Source organism: Magnolia sinica, chromosome 19 (genome assembly GCF_029962835.1).
Source record: "Magnolia sinica isolate HGM2019 chromosome 19, MsV1, whole genome shotgun sequence".
Classification (NCBI taxonomy): domain Eukaryota; kingdom Viridiplantae; phylum Streptophyta; class Magnoliopsida; order Magnoliales; family Magnoliaceae; genus Magnolia; species Magnolia sinica.
The window spans coordinates 15,639,928-15,662,931 of record NC_080591.1 but is presented as its reverse complement, the minus strand read 5'-3'; the positions used below and the strand labels follow the sequence as shown (position 1 = coordinate 15,662,931).

Genomic DNA, 23,004 nt, shown 5'->3' with positions numbered 1-23,004 from the left:
AGCTACAACTTAGTTACACTAACACTAAGTTACATTCAACAAAATAGTTACACAACTTACGGTTACAAGTTACACTACTTACTAAAGTTCAATATTTTTGTAAAGAAAAAAGAAAAATGTGCCAATGGTTGGCGGATATGCGATCGCATACATCACATATGCAATCGCATATCCTTGCATATTTAGCATATGCGATTGCATATGCAGTATGATCGCATATGCCTGAACTGCATATGGGAATTCAAATTTGTGAATATGTGGTTGCATTTAACAACATTGGGTATTGATGCATTAGGCTGAGCAATACCAACACCAATGATGCTAGACAGCGTACCATTAGTGAAAGCAGCTGATATATTTGATGAAACACAATTAAAGGAAGAGAAGAGACTGCGATTACCGGAGATATGGTCGGATGCCCCAAATCGATGATTTAAGATGGGGAGAAAGGTGACAAAAGACATGCTTTACCTGATTGAGCGAAAGTGGTCATAGAGGTGGATGCAACATTGTTGGATGTAGAGCCACTAGAAGAAGAAAGAAAACGTGCATATTCCCATCGTGATAGTGAAACACTAATCTGATCACCACCATGATTGGACGAAGTAACGGTAGCGAATCTACCATATGAAATAGCGTCCTCAACCATACGAACTTGGTTAGTCCTTGAGAATTTTCCATGAAGATCCCAATAGAAGTTCACCGTTTGATTCGTCAAGCAATAATGAGTACACATGCATTCTCCTCAACTACCACAACCGCCTCTACATCCCCCTAGGAATCTACTACCTCTACCACCACGGGGAGGACCACAACCAACACGACCACCACAGCCTCTACAAAAGCCAGAATAACTAGATAGAGCTGGCAATGCCGTTTTATCAAATGCATTAACTTGAGAGTTGTCAAATTCATTTGCCAAAGAGACTCTTTGAAGTCTTGCATATACCTCTACCACCGAAGGAATGGAAACTCTTCCAAAAATATGATCCTTTGTTGATTGATATTCCTGGGGCAATCCAGATAAAAGTTTTATTACCTTCATATCTTCCCACTACTTCATGAGGCTGACATATGAGATAATGGGATAATATATGGCCAGCTCTTCCCACATTCCAATCAGCTTTATGAAGTGTTCACCAAGGGGCTTGTCCCCTTTTTGAAAAGAAATGATTTCCTTATACAACTGATACCCCTGAGAAACATTTCGTTCTGAGGAATACATCTTCCTTACAATATCCCAAACGTCCTTTGTTGTGCTTAAGAAAACCAAATTAGAACTCACCTCAGACTCCATACTATTCCATAACCAAGAGCGAATCTAGGCATCCTCACACATCCATTGCTTGTATTTTGGATCAGATTCCACCGGCTTGGGATCCATGAGGAACTTATCCTTTTCGTGGGCTAAGAGAAACACCTCGACAGATTTAGCCCACAGAAAGTAATTCTTTCCATCCAACTTCACAGAAGTTATTGATGCATTGAAGGAGGGTCCAAACCTTTTCCCGAGAGATGAGGAACCAATGACTGTACTTTGGGGCTCCATAGATATTCCACAATCAATTTGCTTAAGAGCAAAAAAGAAAAGCTGACACTTGGGATCCACACACAACTATGCTTCCAAATTATAATAACACGAAGATTGTTGGCCCATTATCAGCCTAATCGACATCAATACCCACATCGCATATGACTTGATGGGAGAGAATATTCTATCAAAAGAACTGCTTTCATATAACTCAACAATCTTAAACAAACGATTTTAACATCACCCAATGAGAAATCAACAAGCCTCATAATTCGACAAGGCATGTGCACTCCTTTTCGTGAGTGCTTCCTTCTGCTCGAGGAACAACACAGAAAACAACAAGTTTTCTGCACACATGGACAACGAAACGAGCTCTCCTTGTGGTTCGATCAGTCGTTGACACGTTGGAAGGCTCTCAAGAAAAAAGATCTAGCAACTTGAGTTAGATTGAGAGGAATTACAGAGTCCAAATCACTTATAAGATGGCTCTAATACCATGTAAGTTGGTATGTAAGTAGAAGAAAAGAAGAGAAAAATGAGAAAAGAAACTTGAGCAAAGAGAATTAAGTGCTAGGGCTCTTGTTCTCACTTCTCTCTTATATTATTTTATAAATGAATGAAATTACAAAAGTTCCCTCAAGTAAATAAAAGTAAAAATACAAAAAATATCCCTTATATAAAAACTATATTCCCAACATATCCCAAGACTAAGTGGGCCATAGGCCCATAGCCACTACCATTAACACTTCTAGCTTCGGCTTGGGTTCTCATTATCCTTGCCTCACTATCAACTCTTATCTGGATGTAGGTTGCTGCTTAGAGTAAGACAGTGGAAGTGATGCCTGTGGGGCATGTATTTTAATGAGAGATTACTTAGCTTTTAATCTAATGAGAGAAGTACTTGTAGAGAGTAGAGACTTTGCTTTTCATATGCAAAGAACTTGTAGGTAGTTTTCTTTTCTTGACTTGGTTCATATTTCATATCAATTAGTATCATACAATTTTAACATTTCCTTGCCTTCTTTGCGTCTTATCAAACCTTTACTGGATGGTTTGCTGATCTTTTTTATCATGATAATCCCATTTTTCTCTTGCTTATATTTACCATGCTCCATGCTACTGCAATTTTCCTAGAATTTGTTCCACATGCTAATCTCAAATTTTTTACTTGAATTACATGATCTACAGATTCCCATTGTTAACCATATCTTTCAAAATTCCCTCAAGCTCAAAAATAAAGATGCTGAAATGGTTAGTTCAGAATCATCTTCTCTGAAATATTCTTCATTTCATGTGTTGTGTAGCATTTTATGGTTTTGCATCTGCTTATCTATACATTTTATTGGCTTCTGAAATTTTTTAGTTTTTTATGAGAATAAATTTTACAATCATGTGATCTAGCTGGATATAATATATTCTTTCTTGCTAGGTTATCAGCTTACATAGTGCATCAGAGAGATTTATTTGTTTAAGTCTCATAGCATCAAGTGACGACTCAGAAGTTGTTAAGACAGATCTGGAAGAAGAAAGCATGGATGTACCTCTGTCTTCAAGAAGGCGAATACTAGCAGGTTAAAAGAATGCTCAATGTCTTATTTTCTTCATACACTGAGGCTACACGTATTAGAATGCTTCTGCAAAAAACTTTCCTATTATTATTTATTGTGGAATTATAGTTTAAAGAAAGAAGAGGAGAAGAAAAGAGAGAAGAAAGTTGGGAGGAGAGGAAAGGTGAGTTAGGTTGGACACCCACCCTCTTCCCTTTATATTAATAATAAAAAGTCAATATGTAAAAAAGACTCTCATTAACAAAACAAAAATACACTACTTGTCTCATACCAAAATTAAAAACTAATAACAAGAAAAAATAACTAAAAACAAAATCTAGGTGGGTTGGATAGTGGTACGACATATAGTTCCACATCCGTTAACACTCTCCACTAAGCTGGAGCATACTCACTACCAAGCTTGGAGTATGTGCGTGTAGACTAATTGTGACTAGGGGCCTTGGTGAACCCATAAGCAAGTTGATCCTGGGATTGGGCATATGGTATGGAGCTGTATCTACTGGAGACCTAATGTATGAAGTGATAATCTACTTCAATATGTTTAGTTGTCTTATGGTAGACTACATTGTTTGCAATGGGGATGGTGCCTCTTATCATAAAATAGCTGCATAGGTAGATTCACTGTAAACTCCATTTCCTGCAACAGTTTCCAGATCTACTTTAACTCACAAGTAGTATAAGCCATTGCTATATTTTACTTCAACACTTGATCGGGCCACAACACTGCTTCTGACTCTTCCACGTGACTAGATTTTCTTCTAAAAACGTACAATACCCAATAGTAGACATCCTATATGTTAAAGAATCCACCTAGTTTAAATCAGTACCCTATGGCCTCAAGATGATTGTTTCATCTGTACATAAGTCTCTGTCCCAGCACTCATTTAAGATGCCTCAAAATCTGAACAACTGCATCCATATGTGATATCCTTAAAGAGCTCATAAATTGGCCCACCATGCTCACAATGTAAGATATGGTTGGCCGAGTGATAGTTGAATAGATGAGTTTCCTAACTGATTTTTTGTATCTTCCTGGGTCTTCCAATATATCTCCCTGATCACCAACCAGTTATGATTTGGATCCATTGGTGTATCAGCTGGCATAGTACCAAGAAGACTTGTCTCAAAAATCAGATCTAGAACATATTTCCGTTGAGACAGATTAATTTCTTCCTCTAATCTGATAACTTCTATACTAAGAAAGTATTTAAGAGGACCAAGATCTTTTGTGACAAAATGGCTCTAAATATACTTTTTAAGCTTCCCAATCCCATTATTGTCAGTTCCTGTAACAAGAATATCATCAACATACACCACTGGCACAATAAGACTCATTGTGCCTTTTCGCATAAAAATGGAATGATCAGCATGACTTCGGACGAAGCCATAATTCAACAGAACCTTGCTGAATTTGTCAAACCTGGCACTTAGTGACTGCTTTGGCCCATAGATCGCCTTATTCATTTACACACCTTATCATATTCCCCATGAGCAACAAATCCAGGTGGTTATTCTGTATAGACCTCTTCTGCAAGATCACGATGATGAAATGCATTTTTGACATCCAGTTGGAAGAGGAGACATCCATGATCAACGGCCACAGAGAGGGTAATACGAATAGAGTTCAACTTGGCAACATGAGAGAAGGTTTTAGTATACTTAACACAAACTATCTGAGTATATATCTCTTTGGAACCAAGCGAGCCTTCAAATGTTCAAGCATACTATCAGGGTGAACCTCAATGATGTACACCCACCTGTAACCAATAACACATTTACTGGTGGGTAAACTGTGAATTCCAAGTATTATTTTGATAAAGAACAACCATTTTCTCATCCATTGCCTAATTACGTCCCTTCTTTAACAATGCTTCTTGGTATAACTTGGGAATATAATGAGATGACAATGATAGGGCAAATCCACGCAAAGTGGGAGATAAGCATTGAAAGAAAATATATTTGGAGATAGGGTAATCAGTACAAGCACGCTCACCTTAAGGCAATAAGAAATTAAACTTATTTGGGGAAATCACTGGATCGCTAGGCTCGGAATTGGATATGGTGGATGCATGACACATTATGATCGGCTGCACTATGTGTTTGTTTTCGTCATGAGTAGACTTTCAGTTGAGGCACATTGGGAATGAAGGATTTAGCAGAGGGAGGAGATTGGATTATCTTCTTCAACCACAATAGGCACCTACATAGCTTCCGCATTAAGAGATTTACTATTATTTGATAAAAATGAAATGGACTTAAAAAATGTAACATCTGCATACACAATCTTCAAAGAGAAAGACTGTAAAAATGATAGCTTATGTTTAGGAGTACCCAAGAAAAATATATTTAATATCTCTAAGATCTGATTTATCATGGCCCAACTCCAATTGATGAATAAGGCATGCACATCTAAAAACTTTGGGAGGTAAACAAAATAATAGAGCATCTGGAAGTAAAACTTCATGAGGGGATTTGCCTAATAACAGAGTATCTGCAAGTAAAACATCACGAGGGGGTTTATCATGGCCCAACTCCAATCGATGAATAAAGCATGCACAATCTTCAAAGAGAAGATTGTAACAATGATAACTTATGTTTGGGAGTACCCAAGAAAAATACATTTAATGTCTCTTAGGTCTGATTTATCATGGCCCGACTCCAATTGGTGAATAAAGCATGTGCATCTAAAAACTTTAGGAGGTAAACAAAATAACAGAGTATCTGGAAGAAAAATTCATGAGGGGATTTACCTATTAAAATAGTCAAGGGATTGGATTATTAGAAAACTTGAGTTATGCTTCACCCCAAAAACTTTTGGGAACATTCACCTAAATTAATAAAGCACGAGTTACCTCAAGCAGGTGACAATTTGTCTGTTCTACAACACCATTTTTTATGGCATGAGGGCACGATGTTTGATACTATATGCTACTGTTTTAAATATCAAATAGCGTGTAGCGTAGTGTTTATCCCTTTGAAGCGTGTGGGGTAACCTACATAGCATGTAGCTTACTCTACACTCTACCTCTTAAGGTTGTGCTCGTTGCATCAAATATCATGAAATTTCATGATGTTTTGCACCAAATTAGACCGACTAATAATGAAATGTCATAATATTTGATGCAACCAAAGACATATAAAACAATAGGAAAAATATGGCAAATATTAACTATAAAGATAAAAAAAGAGCAACGAACTCATTTATTGTTGTTACTTTTATTGATTTTACTAAAATTGCTAAAAAGATTAACCAATTTTTATTGAAAAGTAGAAGAATGTGACAAATCATTGAAAATAAGAATAGAGAAATGTAACAAATCATTGAAAATGTAAATTGATTCTTGTTTTAGGGGTCGTTTGGATGCCTGTAAAGTCATTAAGTTGTAATCCGATTATAGGTAATGTAATTATAGGCGTATAGTGTTTACATGTAGTCCTGTTTGGCTTTAAGTTGTATTCTTATTATGGGGAAACAATTGTTTGTGTTTGGATAACTTGAAATCCGTTTACAGCCTGTAATTAGGTCTTCACTCACAACAGAGCTTGGAGTGGTAAATCCTTTGAAAATAATCAAACGACATATAAAGTTTTTATGTAAGATAGATCATCGGGACAAGCCCAACTCAGTAAAGCCCGTGGCTGTTTTTATGGTAAACAAATCATTTGGTGGGCCACAAAAGTGGGTTCACTAATTCAAACACGGCACTAAGGTTTGATAACATCCCAATGTATGAGAAGTTTCAACCCTAGTAACAGAGATAGATATATAGAGAGAGAGAGGTGTGTCTTCTTTTTTTACTTCATATTTTTCTTTCGTTTTGGGTCCTTGTAGCCGTTGGAAGATGATTTGCAACTCTTCTTGCTTTGAAAGTTTTCAAAATTATAGTCGTTGCCTGAAATCCCTTTGCCTGTAATCTGAAACATGACTTTTTCTCATGTGATTACAGCCTGCAATCTGGTTATAGGTAGATATACCCATCCAAACACCCCCTATAATATGATTACCTGTAAACAGATTCCTACGCAAGGACTTTATAGGCATCCAAACGACCCCTTGGTGAAAATTAACTTATAGTGTAAGCTACATAGCATATAACACTTACAGGGTAAGCTACATAGCATATAGCGTAGGATATGTAGCTTGTAACAACTAAAGCCATTTTCATGAGCAATGTAGCGATAAAGCTAAGCAATGCTACTTAGCATAAGCTAAATGCTATGTGGCATAACTTTTTAAAACATTGTTATATACTTGTTTCAGAAAAATTCAAAACAATTGATTAAGACATTTATTCTTTGTTATTATTTGGACGAAACACAAATATTTTGGTTAAATTAGTTTTGTACTTCCATGTGAAATGTCTTAAAAATAGAGAATAATTTAGATTTGTCTTTCATTAAATATATCCAAGTCATTTGTGAAAAATCTTTAACAAATATAATAAAATATTGATTTCTTGACCTAATTAGAGTTGTACACGAGCTGAACCGAGTCGAGGTTGGCATAGCTCGACTTGGCTCGGCCACTGGCTGACCCTAGCTCGAACTCGGCTCAGCTCAGTCCTTGAGCATGACTAGCCAGCTCGGCTCGGTTCGGTCAGCAGCTTAGGCTAGTTCGAGCTGAGTTCGAGCCTGTGCGGCATTTTCTCAAACACATGAAGTACACCTTCAATTTCTCACAGTTTGCAAAACAGCAGCAGCAGTTGACATGTATTTCATCAAACACTCAGTAGATAGCATCAAAAATCAAGATCCAAGGTTACACGTTGATCCATAGCTCAAGTGGTAGACTGAGTGAAGATACCTCATTTCAACACTGAGGTCTTGGTATCGATTCCCTAGTGGGGGTGGCCAACAAGAGTGTATATTGACAATGGGGTGTGTACTAACAAGCTAACCAAAAAAAAAAGATCCAAGTTTAGTTTTATCATGTAGTGTTTTTTTTTTTTTCCTTTTGTAGCGATTTGTTTCATATCCATAATTTCCTCGCCATCGACCGATCCCATGGAGAATGTATCCGCCCGAAACAACACTTCATTGAGTCATTTCATCAAACACTTGGTGAGCAACATCAATATCAAAATAACCGAGTCACCGAACTAGTTCGATCCGAGTTCGATTTGAGTTGAGGTTCGATCCGAGTCGATTCGAGCTCGGCCAAGCTCGAACTCTTTCGAGCCTCCAAAAATCAGCTTGACTCGGCTCGAACTCAATTTCAAACCGAGTCGAATCGAGCTTTTTAGAGTCGAGTCGAGCGAGTTAACCAAGCTAACTCGGTTTGTGTACGGCTCTAGACCTAATGGAAATTTTAACCAGTCTCCAAACATTTGAATGTACTAAAGAAAAGGGAATTGAACTACTTTTCTCCACATGTGGTGGAAAAGGAACATCACGGTGCTTACTAAGCTCACACACTTCACGGTCTAAAGTCGATTTAGATGATAAGGAAGGAATAACGCCTTTGAGAATCTTCCAGGATGGGTGATCGAGACGACAGTGTCACCAATGTTGTCAAATCACATATGCAGCTGTATGTGAGTAGCATATGCTACTCGCATATGCCATCGCTATATATATATATATATATATATATATATATATAGAAAAATATAAATTTTGAAAAAAAAAGGGAAAAAAATGAAAAAATTCTAAACAAATAGGAAAAGTTGCCTAATTAGTACACATGATTGGATTGAGTTATTTTACTTATTTCATTGTAGTTTTTGAGTGTTTCATCAAGCTAATTACTTATATTATATTTACATAAATTTTAACAAAGCAATCAATAAAGTACATTAAGAGAATTAATTATTAAAAATTTCGAACATAGAAATTTTATTGATGAATGGATATCTTGAAACTACTCGCAACTCACAAGTTACAAGTTACAACTTAATTTACAAAAAACAAGCACAACTTACAAAATATTTTAAAAAATAAACATACTTGAAATAGTTGTAGAGAGATTAGAATAAGAAAGTAAGAGGTGTAAGAGAGAAAGAGTAAGAGATTTAGAGCTTTGGAGTAAAGAATAGTGAAAATGAAGGGGATATGAGTGCCTATTTATAGACAAAAGTGCACTAAATTGAAAAAAAATAAAATAAATTGACTGTTGCGAAATATGCAATCGCATATGCAATATGTGATCGCATATTGGTTGCATATTAAAATATGTTGCGGCATACTTGCCAGATCGCATATGCCATTATAATATATGTGATTTGAGCCACAGTATGCGCATACGCGATCACATTTGACAACAATGAGTGCCACTAATAAGGAGAGATGTTCTTTTGCGCTATTGCACCAACAACTTTATGGTCAAGATAGTGCAACCCATCATTTTCATGCCCTTCACTAATCTTTTTCGTGTTTAGATCTTGAAAAAACACAATGTAAAAGATAAAAGGGTCACTAAGCGGTTGAGATTTGGTAAGCTTGCTAATAGACAAAAGACTCAAAGGAAATTTAGGAACATAAAAGATAGTTGACTATAAGAGGGAAGAACTTGGATGAACAATACCCATTTTGCATACTTTGGACTGGCTACCACCTATCAAAGTAACAGATGAACTAGTTAATAATGTATTAATGGAGGAGAACGTACTAGATTCACCTGTCATATGGTCGGATGCTTTGGAGTTAACAACCTATGGAGCATGGAACTTAGATCTGAAATTGGCCATTCTTGAGGGTGTGAATGTCCAAGGAGTAAAGCAGATGGCAGAGATATTTGGATGCCCCCACGTGGACTTTTTCATTCACATATCTTGGACTTCCTCTGTGTGGGAAAAACGGATTAAAAATGATTGGATGTGGTTGTGGAAAGATTTGAAAGAAAACTGTCAAATTGGAAAAGCCAATATATATCCTGGGCGGTCAGATCACTCTCATCCAAGCAGGTCTCTCCAATCTCTCATTATACTTAATGTCCCTTTTTAAATGTCTGAACGTTAGCAATATTGGAAAGGTTGCTTCGTGACTTTCTGTTGCAGGGGTTGGAGGACAAGAAAAGATTTCATCTTTTTGGAGAGGCTGGTATTAGGAATTAGACCCCACCTTGACGAAGTAACCTGCAGGATAAGGAAGTCGAGAAGTTCGTGAGGCTTCCTGATTGCCTCCACCATTGTATACCGGTGAGGGATGAAAGGGATAAGATGATTTGGCTGAAGGACAGATTGAGAAGCTTCTTGGTCCGTTCCTTTTACAAGTTCCTTAGATCCATCAAGTAGAGGGTGCATGCCCCCATTTCAATAATAAAAAGTTGATATGGCAAAAATAACATTAATAACAACAGCAAAAATACCCTACACATCCAAAATCAAAATAGGTACATCTCCACATTTTTTAAGATTTATAATCCATGTACCGATGTTTTATCCATCGGAAGCAGTATTTTTCTCCTTACGGTTCACTGTCTCCATTTTGTTCTAGTCTTGGATTCAGGGCTTGAGCAGCTCCTACTCTATCTCAAATTCTATCTAAATTTACAACTTGGTATTGAAAATTCAAGCAATCACCATGCTGTCAATAATATTGACCTCTTGATCCAGAGATGGACATTGGTAATTTTTTCCTCAAATTAAGCAGTTAGGATTCTCCAAATGACTTAAATTTTGGGCCATCTACTCAATGATAGCGAGTTTTCAGAATAGGGGAATTCCACCTTCAAGGGCATGAGGAATTATGCCATCTTCATAACAATGACATGAAATTCCACCTTCAAGGGAAATTGTCCATCCTCATATCCAACCATATGTACGTCCACTTTCAAGAGGAATTATCCATCTCCAAATCGAATTTCATGGAAATGCCACCTTAAAGAGGAATGATCTATCTTTGTATCAATTTTCACCTTTGAGAGGAATCATTCACCTTCAAATCAAATGAAGACAATTAATTTCATTTCTTAGGAGAACTTCTTGATTGAGCATCAAAGATCTTTTCTTTCTTTTACTAAAAAATGGATAAAATAACTGCTTATGGTATGTCATAGCTAGAGGTGCAAGTGTTCCCATAATTAATAAAACGTACTGTTCAAAATGATGGAACTTTGCTTCATCTCAAATTTTTTTAAAAGGATGGAACTTTACTCAATTTATACTTACCTGTACTTCCTATTGTGTGGGTGTGGAGAACATGTAGCAGTTGGTAATGCTTGAGAAGTGGGCAGCACATTATTATCATTCTTTGTTAAATAATTGGATGATGCATAAATTTGTTGTAAACAGGATTGCTTCTACGACAGATTAAAGATTTTTGGCGTGCTGCCCTGTTGATATCAACTCTGTTATACCCCGATGTGGATGATGCTGAAAAGTTTCTTGCTCAGCACTTTGAATTGGACCAAAGAAGAGAATGGTTCAAGAGAGTGGAGAATTCTATTATGGAACTAGGTAGGTCATCGACACCCATTCTTCTGTTGTATTTTCCATTTCTTGGCTCAATTCTTTTATAATGCATATTTTACTAGTGCCACAGTGAAAAAGATGTTCTTACATTATTCCCCGTGTTTAATAAATCCATGTATTTCCTTTTCTTTCTTCTCAAATTTTTTTTTTTTTTTATGTCCTTTTTCATTTCTGGGTGGCTACTGATGCTTCAAACCTGTAACATTGACTTCTTTAGCCCTTTCCTAACCATGGTAATCGGTGCTCTCCCGAATAATCTTTAGTCGTTCATCCCATCATCACTATCTTATAGAACTTTTGACTCGAAAGATGGACAATCAGATCAGAGACAATGATCGGCAAATCAAGCATGTCATCGTATTGGATTTTCATGAACAAGGCTAAGTACGCTTTCTGTGAAAACCAGATTGCTATTTAATGTATATGATGTGTCAAAACAAAAACAAATTTCATGATCCATTAAAGCATTAGACTGTTTTTGAAGCTTTGATTTCTAATGGCTTTTCTTTAGCTCATTTGACCAACAATTGGGCATACCAAAAGTAATAAACTGATGTGCCTAGATATGTGTTACATACCCTTGTTTAACCAGTTTTAGGACTAGTGCAATGAGTACTTGTGCTTCTAGGACACAATGCCCACCCCAAGCAAATTTTTATGTAACTCTTACATTGGTAATTGGAAATTCAAAACTTTAAGATTTTGATTGAGTGTGTATTTCATTGTTGAACAAAGTTACATTCCATGTTCTCAAATCGCATATACCATCGCATTTTTTTTTTTTTTGAAAAATAAAAAATTGAAAGAAAAGAGGAAAAAATTAAAGAAAATTGAAATTTAACTTGCCTAATTAGTACAGATGATGGGAATTTGGTTAATTTTCTTATTTCATTGTAGTTTGAGTGTTTCATTAAGCTATATATTTAATTACATATATTATATTATATAAATTTTAATGAAACACTAAACAAGCTACATTGAAAGAGAAATAATTCTTGAAAACTTCAAACAAAGAAATTTTATTGATAAATGGATAACTTGAAAGAACTTACAATTTAATTTACAAATACAATTTACAAAAAACAAGCAGAACTTACAAAAATAAAATAAAATACTTGAAATAGTTGTAGAGAAATTAGAGTAAGAGTGAAAGAGTAAGAGATTTAGAGCTTTGGAGTAAAGAATAGTGAAAATGGAGGAGATATGAGTGCCTATTTATAGGTGAAAGTTCCCCAAATTGAAAAAATTAAAAATAAAAGAAGTGTTCCCATTCTGACCATTGGGAAATTTGCGATTGCATATATGAGTATGCATCACATACTCGCATTGTTCGGAGTATCCCTGATGGTATCGAAATATCCTCGATATTATCTCTATCTCCAACTCAGTGATACCGATAGCATTGGTAGCGATACTGATAACACCGATAATATCAGAAATTCTAGATATCGACGATGTATCGCTAAGTATCGCCAATGTATTAATATCACCAACGTATCGTATCGCCAATATTTTTTTTATTGTGTAAATTCCAGGAGTCGCTTGTATTGCCAATGTATGGATATCTCCAATGCATTGCCAGTATTTTCAACTATGTAAATTCTAGTTGTCGCTTGTATCGCTAGTGTATCAGCGATATTTTGATAATATCGCTAATGTATCAATATCGCCAAAAATTTGTTTATTAAAAAAAAACCATTTCAAATTTTTTTATGGGCGCATGGTTGTATGTAGTGATCAAATTGTCGATGATATTATCATTAATGTAATTGTTATCGCAACCAATGTTGTTAAATAGCATATGCGATTGTGTGCGATTGCGTATGCTTGTGCGCATATGCGATCGCACATTTTTTTTTTTTAAAACATTTTTTAAAAAATAAAATAAAAATCAGAAAAATAAGGATAAATGAAGAAAAAAATGAATAAATTATTATATGTCATTGGCCATTGAAATACATTTAATTTAAGTAAAATAAAACCAATTACATAATGAATTAAATATTAAGTCATCATTCATCAACAATTCTACATTCTACAATATAGTTAACTTAACATTTAACAAATATGAAATATCAACATTCAACATTCAACACTACATATACATCAACAATCAACATCAACACACTTAGTAAACAAAATGAAGAAGTTATTTATTTATTATTCATCTAATCATATACTATATACATTGATGTAGTTGCCATTGTGGTATATCACTACCAGGTCCACCACCACCATCGTCATCATTCGAGTCATCTCCTTATTCCACATACACTTTTTCTTCTTCCGTTTCTTCATCATCTATACGTACTAATACTTCATCAACATCTAATGGTGGATGATCTTAAGCTTGATCATCATTATCACCATCTCCTTCTTCCATCTCCTCAATCTCTTCAACGGGTTGACTGCTGCTACTCGTCCCCCTGCTCCTCCCTATCCTTTGCTTTCGAGTGGTACTACCTTCACCAGGTGTCGATCCGTATGCGGCATCTTTAACTTGTGCCCATGTCGGGTCCTCTCTAGCAAATACTGGGTCCTCCGGCTCTACGAGCCACTCTTTATCTGCATCCAACTCATCTAAGTAGATAGGGTCAAAGAAACTGGGTTTTTCTTTATTAGTTTAGAATCGTTCTCGCAATTTTTGATTGTATTGAACGAAAACCAAGTCGTTGAGCTTTTTTTGCTCAAGGCGATTCCTTTCTTGGTTTGAATCTGCAAGAAAGAAAGCGCATTTGACATTAGTTATTTAGGTAATTAATTTAGCTTAGGCCTTATACTAAAAAATTAAAGTTTACAATTATTAAACAGTCTAAACTTACCGCCTCGAATGTGCTCCAATTGCGCTCGCAACCACTGGCAGAACACGTGAGTCTAAGAATCCTCATAGCCAGCTTCTTTAGAGCTAGATCATTCCTGTTCGGGTCCACTCCATAGGTAGCCCACCAGTCAGCTAAGAAAAACAGTTTAAGTAGGTTAGAGACTTTGTAGAAAAACTATTTGTAGGACACTAAGACAAACATTTATAGTAGTACTTATTGGGTAATTTCATTGTCCGATGCCTTATTACGATATCCCTTGAGAATATCCCCTCACTTTTTGTGTAGAAGTCCAGCAAAGTTGAGATCTTGTCCTGTTCTCCTCTATCTGGAATCATTCTTTCCAAGACATCAATAAATCCAACCATATGCATAGTTGGTGCTTCTGCTGGATCAGTAGAAGCGAATAAACAGACTTGGTTAAGGATGTAAACAGCTGAATACAATGAAGATGACATTTGATTGCCCCATCTTCTATCTATAATATCTAAAATTGACTTGTAATCACGGTTTCTACAGTTAAAATGATCCATGATCTTATTTTTCGCCCTCTCCATCACATCATATATGTAGCCCATTGCAGGCTTTTCATCCTCAACACAGTGATAAAGGGCTCAGATGCTTTTAGCGCCTTTACCACTTGTGTCCAAAAATTTTGAGAAATGATTGTTTGTTGAACCTGTTTCCCTTCAGCCTTCATTGACCAAGACCCACTTGTAAAATCAGCCGACACTACAAAGTTTCTAAGTTCTGATTTTTTTGCATGTAATCTTTGTAGTGTTAAAAAGGCTGTAGCGAAACGGGTGACTACTGGACGTAGTAAGTTACCCCCAATGTGTTTTCTCATTCAACTGAGAAGAAGGGCATGTTTGTACATAAAGACCGTGATTCTTCTAGCCTTTGCAATCACATTTATAAATAATCTACCTATATCTTCTAACATAAGATCAACACAATGGGCCGCACAGGGGGTTCAAAATAAACGTCACCTCTTCTTCATAAGAAGACGACCGACCATTACATACGAGGCTGCGTTGTCTGTAATTACTTGTATAGCATATTCCTCACCTATTTCTTCAACTACATTATCGAGTAAGCTAAACAAATATTCTCCTGTGTGTGAATGGCCCGATGCATCTACGGACTTCAAGAACATTGTCCCAGCTAGACAATTTATCAAAAAGTTAATGAGAGATTGACCGGATCTATCGGTCCATCCATCGGCCATTAGTGAACACCCATATGTTTTTCACGATTCCTTATATTCAATTATGAAGGATCGTGTATATTCAACTTCAGTTTTCAGGCATGTCTCCCTCATTTCATGATATGAAGGAGGTTTAAGCCCAGGTCCAAATTGACCTATAGCCTCAACCATTACTTTGAAGCTTCTCGATTTAACGGCATTGAAAGCAATGCCGGTTTGGTATAACCATTTAGTAATATATTGAATAGTGGTTTTCTTATCTTTTCGTTTATACCGGTTCTCTAAAGTTGTTTGAGCCGGCCCTTTGCCTCTACCCCTTTGGTCGATCACATCCTCGGGGTGTGGTCTACACCATCTATCCATGGGCCCATGCCCTTGGACTCTTTTCGAGACCGTTGGTTGTACTTGTGGTCTAGACCGGCCTGTCGAAGTAGGGGGAGTGAGACTAGCTTCATTTACATTAACTACGTTTATATCTTCATATGCATCTTGTTCCAAATATTCCTCCTAACGTAGGGCACTATCGCATCTCTTTTTTAACTGTTTTTCCATATACTCCATGATCTTCCTCCGGATTTCTGGAGTAATTTTGTCGCATGCTTTTGCATTTGACGCCAGTAAATGTGCAAGGTGTAGCTTGTGCCTTGCAATGCCACCGAAACTCACATACTATGTGAGTCATTTCCATAACACTATGGTAGTGCCCATACTTCCAACCCGGGTCATTCGACTTGGGTTTCAAAGTGGAAGATTGGGAAGCAAACATTATGTTGGTGGTGTGTGTATTGATTGTTAGTAGCCTAATACTAAAAAGTAAAAACTAAAGTAAAGTAAGAGACTAAGAGTAAAGAGACTAAAGAGATGAGACTTGAAAGAGGGAGAGAGAGGGAGAGAGAGAGAGTTACACATGCACACACACACTTACACTAGTAGTAGACTAGTAGTAGTCTAGTAGAAACTAGAAAGGGAGAGGGAAAAGAAAAGGAGATAGAGGGAGAGAGAGTTGAGTTACACTTGTAGAAAGGGAGAAGAAGAGGGAAAAGAAAAGGAGAAAGAGAGAGAGAGTTGAGTTACACTTGTAGACTTGTAGAAAAGAGGGGAGAGAGATTTACATACAAACAAAATTACAATTACAAATTTAAAAAGGGTTCCAAATTCTTCCATCTTCACTTCTTGTCTAAGTTGTCTTCTCTTCACCTTTGCCTTGAGTCCTTGACCCTTGACTTGAGTCTTGATCTTGATTTTAGAATTATGTAGAATGTAGAATTGTAAAGTTGTGTTGTCGTAAGTTGTAAGTTGTAACACTAAATAACTAACACAACACTAACTTGTAACAAAGAAACAAACAAACTATATATAAAAAAAAAATGTTAGAAGTTGTTAGAAAACTTAGAACTTGGATATTATGAAAGTTTAAGAGAGAATGAGATAGAAAGAGAACATAGATAATAGATTAGAAACTAGAAAGAGAGAGTGGTGGGTGTGTTGTGTGAATATTTATAACTTGAAAAAATTAGAAACTAAAAAGAGAGTTCAATTCAATGGATGGAGAGCTTGGTTGTCTTGTAATATCTCTTGAATCTTGATTCTTAATCCTTGTGGATGTATGTACTTGTCCCTTGATTGAAACTTCATTCTCCATCTTGATTCTTGAAAGAAATATGGATGGAGGAGTGGAGCTCGAGGCTTGGAATTGTGTAAAAGATAGTGTAAGAGAGCGAAATAGCGATAGAGAGAGTTTGAGCTTTGAGTGCATGTAGGAGTGCTTAGAATCCTTTTTCATAGAGAAAAAAAAATCAGGATTTAAAAAAATAAATAAATTTTCAACGGTCAGAAAACGGTCAAATTTCTGACCATTGGCAATTATGCGATTGCATATGCTGTATGCGATCGCATATTTTGGCACATGTGGCATATGCGATCGCATATGTGCTGTGATTGCATATGCCACTGTCGCATATGCGAATGTGCGATCACACATGACAACATTGATCGCAACCACATTCTTTCGTCTCCTTTTCAGTTGTCGGCAATTTCTCGGTGAAATATCTTGTGTTGTTTATATTTTGAAATACTGATGGATGTTTTGATGGAAGGTAGGATGGTTGGATAGATGGATGGGATTGATGGGATGGTTGGACAAATTTCTTACAACAACACATGCTTTTAAGGCCCTCATTAAATGAAAACTTATTATGTGTGCATTTTTATTTTTTATTTTGCAAAATTTTCTTATTCCTAAATATGTAAATATATGTATTTTATTAACAACACATGCTTTTAAGGTCCCCATTAAATGAAAATTTATTATGTGTGCATTCTTTTTGCAATTGTTTTATTCCTAAATATGTAAATATACGTATCTTAGCTTCTCTCGAAATTTCACTGAAAATTCCCCCCATGTTTCCCTGCATTTCTGGCTATCCACGATATCGATATTGCTTCCATATCCCTAGTCAGCAAAATTACCCATACCCACACATGGAGGTTTTATCCTTATACAAAAATACATGTATACGAAGTTTCTAAAGTCAAGATGTGTAAGTAGCCTTGCTAGCATCTTACTCAACGAACCACAGCCGTACCTGGGTAACATAGGTGCCCATGATCAGAAAACACGTAGAAAACTACTTTTATTGCAACAAATAGTGGGGATACTAACATGACCTGATTTCTAGAGCCGATATTCAAATGTGAATTTGACTTAAACTAATAAAATATAGCTACAGTGTGCAACATCCTATGAAATATCTATCAGTTCTCTCTCTCTCTCTCTCTCTCTCTCTATATATATATATATATATATATATATATATATATAATCTAATAAAGAATGTCAGAAAACAATAAAGTAAGCAAATCTTGTTGTACCCACAAATGGAAGTTGTATCCTTCAACAAAAAATACACATCTAGGAAGTTTCTGAAGACGGTATGTGTAAGTAGCCATGCTAGCATCTTACTTGACCAATCCCATTCATACCTGGCATGGGTGCCCGTGATCAGAAAACATTTAGAAAAGTACTTTTATTGCATCAAATAGTGAGGGTACTAACATGACCTGATTTCTAGAAGCAATGTTTGAAGGGAATTTGAGTTAAACTAATAAAAGAAATCTAATCTAAGTCGTATATTGTAAAAGGCAGCAGTCACCTGCAACCACTTCTAGATTAACTTATGGCCATTTTAGTAGAAGCAGTGACCACTTACAATCGCTCCTAGATATAACTTATGGCCTTTTTTGTACAAGTTTACTGCTCTTGAAGATATATGATATTTTCATGGGAAAACTTGAAAACTGAAATTCAAGGCATTAAAAAATGGGGTGCAGCATACCACCAGTTCTACGTGACCAGTCTTCTTTTGTAAAAGGACTAAGAGAGTAACAATGCTCACGCCAAAGGTTTGTACACTAAATACTGGATTTCAATTTCTATGAGCAAGGCCCATATCTCAGTCATCCAAGTTGTTGGTGCAATGGATCTCACGATGGATGGTCCATGCACCCAGATTGAAAGATTTATGTACAGAATGTTTATACTTTTCTTGATTGACATGCGAACCATTGCTGTGTTTCCCCTTCTGTCTCTGTCTTGGCCACATATTTGAACTGCTTGGAGTTTTCCTATACTGGGGATATTTGCTGGATGGGTCAGCCATAGTGGTGAGCAGCAGCACATCAGCTGTTTTGAATGACTGAAACATGGGCCACACATGTACCAACTGAAAGCCTGAAAGACTGGACAAACATTCCACAGCGTATTGTATAATATGTCATACTGTCTACTGCAGACCATCTGATACAATGTTTGACAAGTTGCTATAACTATAATATCTGGAAGTTCTAGCAGGACCACATGTGGGAATGAACATGTGCAGTGGCATCTCTTCTGCTTGATCACTTCCTTTTGTGAGGAAGAAGGTATACTAGAGGCAGTAGTGCTCCTGGTTTTGTAGCTTGAAAGTTGTACAGGTGTTTGTGAGTATTTACAGTTTAAGAGTCTTCTCAAAGTTGATCAGTTCTTCGAGGTCAAGTTTTCCAGTGTAATTTATACTATTTATCTGATCTATTTTTGGAGAATTATATAATCCTCAGCCTGAGGATATGCATAATGCGTTTCAGTTTGTTCAAAGTGGGACCCATCGGCTAGTGATTCGGGCCATTGATCTAATGGACCTCACTGTGGATTGGCTTTGTCTGAGAATTCTCTTGGATTGGAACATCCTAGTCATCCAAACATTGCCCTTTTCCAGTGAACTTTCTTTAACCGTCTATCTATAGGAAGCAATGCAAGGGTTTCGGATTGTCCCAAATGAGGAGTTTTGGCAATGGTATGATGCCCATCAGATCTACATTCTAGATCACCAAACCATGGGCCCCACTTATACATGTCATCCATTCATGCATTTTCACTAGTTCTGATCATTTACTGAGCATTTTCACTACCATTTGTTATCTGTACATTTAATGCATTCATGCTGGGACAATCTTTTAGCATGAAATACATGACTACATTAAGGCAATCTCATTCATGATGTTTTCATTGCATCTGTTCATTCCCATGTTTAATGAATGTTATAATCGCATTTATCTAATGCAGATCTTGACAATGTGTGGAAAGTGAAACCTTTGCTGGATGGGAATGCTATCATAAATGCTCTGCAAGTTAAGCAGGCAGGGCCTGAAGTTGGGGAATGGGTAGGACACTCAGTTCTTTGCCTGGAACCCTGGTTGTAAAACTTGAAAAGACTCTACTTGACTCGACTCAATCAGATTTATGGTCTAGTCATCCTAAAAGTAGACTTGGTGAAAGACCCAGTTGACTTGACTCGACAATTGAGTCGTCTTGTTTTTCTTTAAAGGGGAATTTTGAACTTGAGAGTGTGTACGGTATACTGTACACTCAGTTTGTATTGTATACTTGTTTTTTCTTTTTTTTTTTTCTGCAGGTGTGGCTCCATGATTACGTTATCCAAACTGTTGATATTATGGTTCCCAGTCTAAATGTCCATGCTCAAAAAAAAAAAAAAATTAAAAATAAAATAAAATCAGATGTTAAAATCCTAGCCATAAAATCAGCGGTGAGAAAATGGAAGCTTGAGAAATGAAATACAGGAACAGTCAACATTCAGTGTCTAGCATATCCCAACTGGAACATTTTTGTTGCAAGGACATCCATGTTGAGGCCCGTCGTACCGGCAGTTTGGATCAGTTAACCACAGGCTGCACTTTTTCAAACCGAAATCCGAGCTTACAGTACAACAAAACCTCGGGACCCCATGTATTTTACAGTACCTTGAAAAAGTTAGTTTTTGGAAAAAAAAAAGAAGAGTAAACCTTTTTTCCCCAAGGAGCATGACATTCACTGGCACAAAGAGTCAGTATGCACATTATGTCCCATCATTAAAAGATGGTTGGCAGGAATCTCACTGGCATTTCAAAATGCAAATTTTCAGACACTCATTTTTGAAAATGCCTGTTAAAATTCCCTCCCAAATCAGACGGTGGTAGATTTGTGCTTACTGACTCTTGGTGCACGTTGCACACCATCTTTCCCTTCTCTTGAAGAAAGGTTTCATATATTTTAGAAAATTAATATTTTTCGTGTTGAATTTTATGAAGCTTTGATCTTTTTTGGGTTTTAAACTATTGGCGAGTCTGAAACTGCTACTGCAAATGTTAACATTGCCTTGCTCTACAGCATAAAAAAGTGCTCAAATGGCAGCTTGCCTATCCTTCCGGTAATGCAGACGAATGCATCGATTGGATTAGGCAATCTCAAGCTAAACGTGCGAAGCTGGAATGACTGTCAAATCTGAGTTCCACCATGGAGTCCACCATTTCGACCAAGATGGTGCTTTACAGAGATCTGCACCGAAAACTAGAAATGTGTTTTTACGATTATATGCATGGCCCGACTTGCAACTCATACCTGTTATCTGTCGTCCGGTCAGAGAGACTTCACCAGGCAGCTCTGAAGGAGAATTTTGTTCTATCTCGCTTTGTTTTTTCTGCATAGTTTGATAATTATCAATTTATTTTTTCATAGTTTTTGTGTTGCCACAATTTAATCTTGCATAAAATCAATTGTAAAACTAATTCAGATAGACTAATGGCAATTTTCTTTTACAGTTTCTCCCCCCCTCTTTTCTTTGTTGTTTATCTTCTTTTTGTTTTTGGATTTCCATGTTGAATGTGTTACCATGTGTTTGGAAAGGGATCTAGTCAGACCCAAAACCTACTCTTGCTTCATAATCATACAAGAGGTGTGAAGTGGATGTGATCCAGGCCTGTTATCAGGTGTGTGGCTGCTGTAGGTGGTCACTTAAAGACAGCCGGCAAAAGGAGACACAAGGTCCACCTGCCATGGCTAAAGCCTAATCAGATGGTTGGGATACTTCTGATTCGTGGTTATTTATGGAAGGTTGCATTAGATACTCAGCATGGACACTTCTCAGACGGTCAGACCATCTGATATTGGTATGGAAATCCCTGCATGCATTGGACATTCGAAATTTTGCATTTTGAAATGCTTGCTTGATCTTGCCTGATCACCTTGTAACAGAGGGTGATGTCTGCCCAGAGTCAGTGAGCATGAATCAAATTAGTAAAGTCAACACCGTTAGACATTTGCATATTCACCCTCTATTCGCACTGGGGTGGAAGGCAGGTTTATGTGTATCTAGTCAGCAAGCATTTCAAATGCCTATTTGAAAATGCATGCTAAGAATCCCTCCCAACACCGTTTGATTGTTGGGATTCATGTTCTCACTTTCTTTATGTAATCTAATGGGGGATTGGTAGGCACCCACACCTACTGACTTTCAATTGGGATACTGCTGTTCGAATACAAGGGTTACTTTCAAAAACTTCCCAATGGCCCACCTGTTGTGGTGGACCAGCTGAGTTTTGTGCTAGGTCATCTTGATGGTGAGACACATTATGGATAGCTCAGACGTCTAATACCTGTGGCTCATTTGTGTGATTGTAACACTGGTTGTGGAATGCCTCACCTATCTGGGCCTAGGCCTGAACCAACCTGGCCAGGAATTTTCTTCTCCTCATATAACAAAGGGGTTGAGGGCGTTTGGGTGCTTGTTAATTTCGGAGGAATTGCAGGGGTTGCCAACCTTGTACATTCATGATCGACGAAATGTCCAGCTGAAAAGGGAAATAGCATCGCTCGACTATGGATCATGTAGGAATGATTGATTTCTCATTATCGTTGTTGTTGATGGATGTTTAGACTTTTTATTTTAGTTTCTTGACATTTCATGCTTTTAGCGGCTGCAATATGTAGCTACTCAAATGTTCAGAATTTTTCCGTTCCACAAACTGGGATAAACTGCCCTATTGACTGTAATTCTGTTTTGCAAGCACTCACACACTACTATATCGTTTTTCATTTTTTCAGCGTATCAAATGGAGAGAACGCAATGGAGGGCATGTGGCCAGGCACACCTGCTAA

The 23,004-nt window shown here is 36.9% G+C and overlaps 1 protein-coding gene across 4 annotated transcripts in view; it reads left to right on the top strand.

Moving 5' to 3' along the window:
- Window positions 1-21,672, top strand: part of LOC131234863 (tRNA nucleotidyltransferase cca2) — a 70,848-nt gene extending 49,176 nt beyond the window's left edge. Inside the window, exons 11-15 of one of the 4 annotated variants that reach the window (XM_058231846.1) lie at window positions 2,720-2,782; window positions 2,961-3,102; window positions 11,331-11,495; window positions 20,137-20,234; window positions 21,238-21,672. In XM_058231846.1, coding sequence (XP_058087829.1) covers window positions 2,720-2,782; window positions 2,961-3,102; window positions 11,331-11,495; window positions 20,137-20,234; window positions 21,238-21,342 — 573 coding nt within the window. In that variant the 3' untranslated portion in view covers window positions 21,343-21,672. The remainder of the gene's footprint in view (window positions 1-2,719; window positions 2,783-2,960; window positions 3,103-11,330; window positions 11,496-20,136; window positions 20,235-21,237) is intronic. The other 3 variants (XM_058231849.1, XM_058231848.1, XM_058231847.1) reach the window with 3 other exon arrangements.
- The last annotated feature ends 1,332 nt before the right edge of the window (window positions 21,673-23,004 follow it).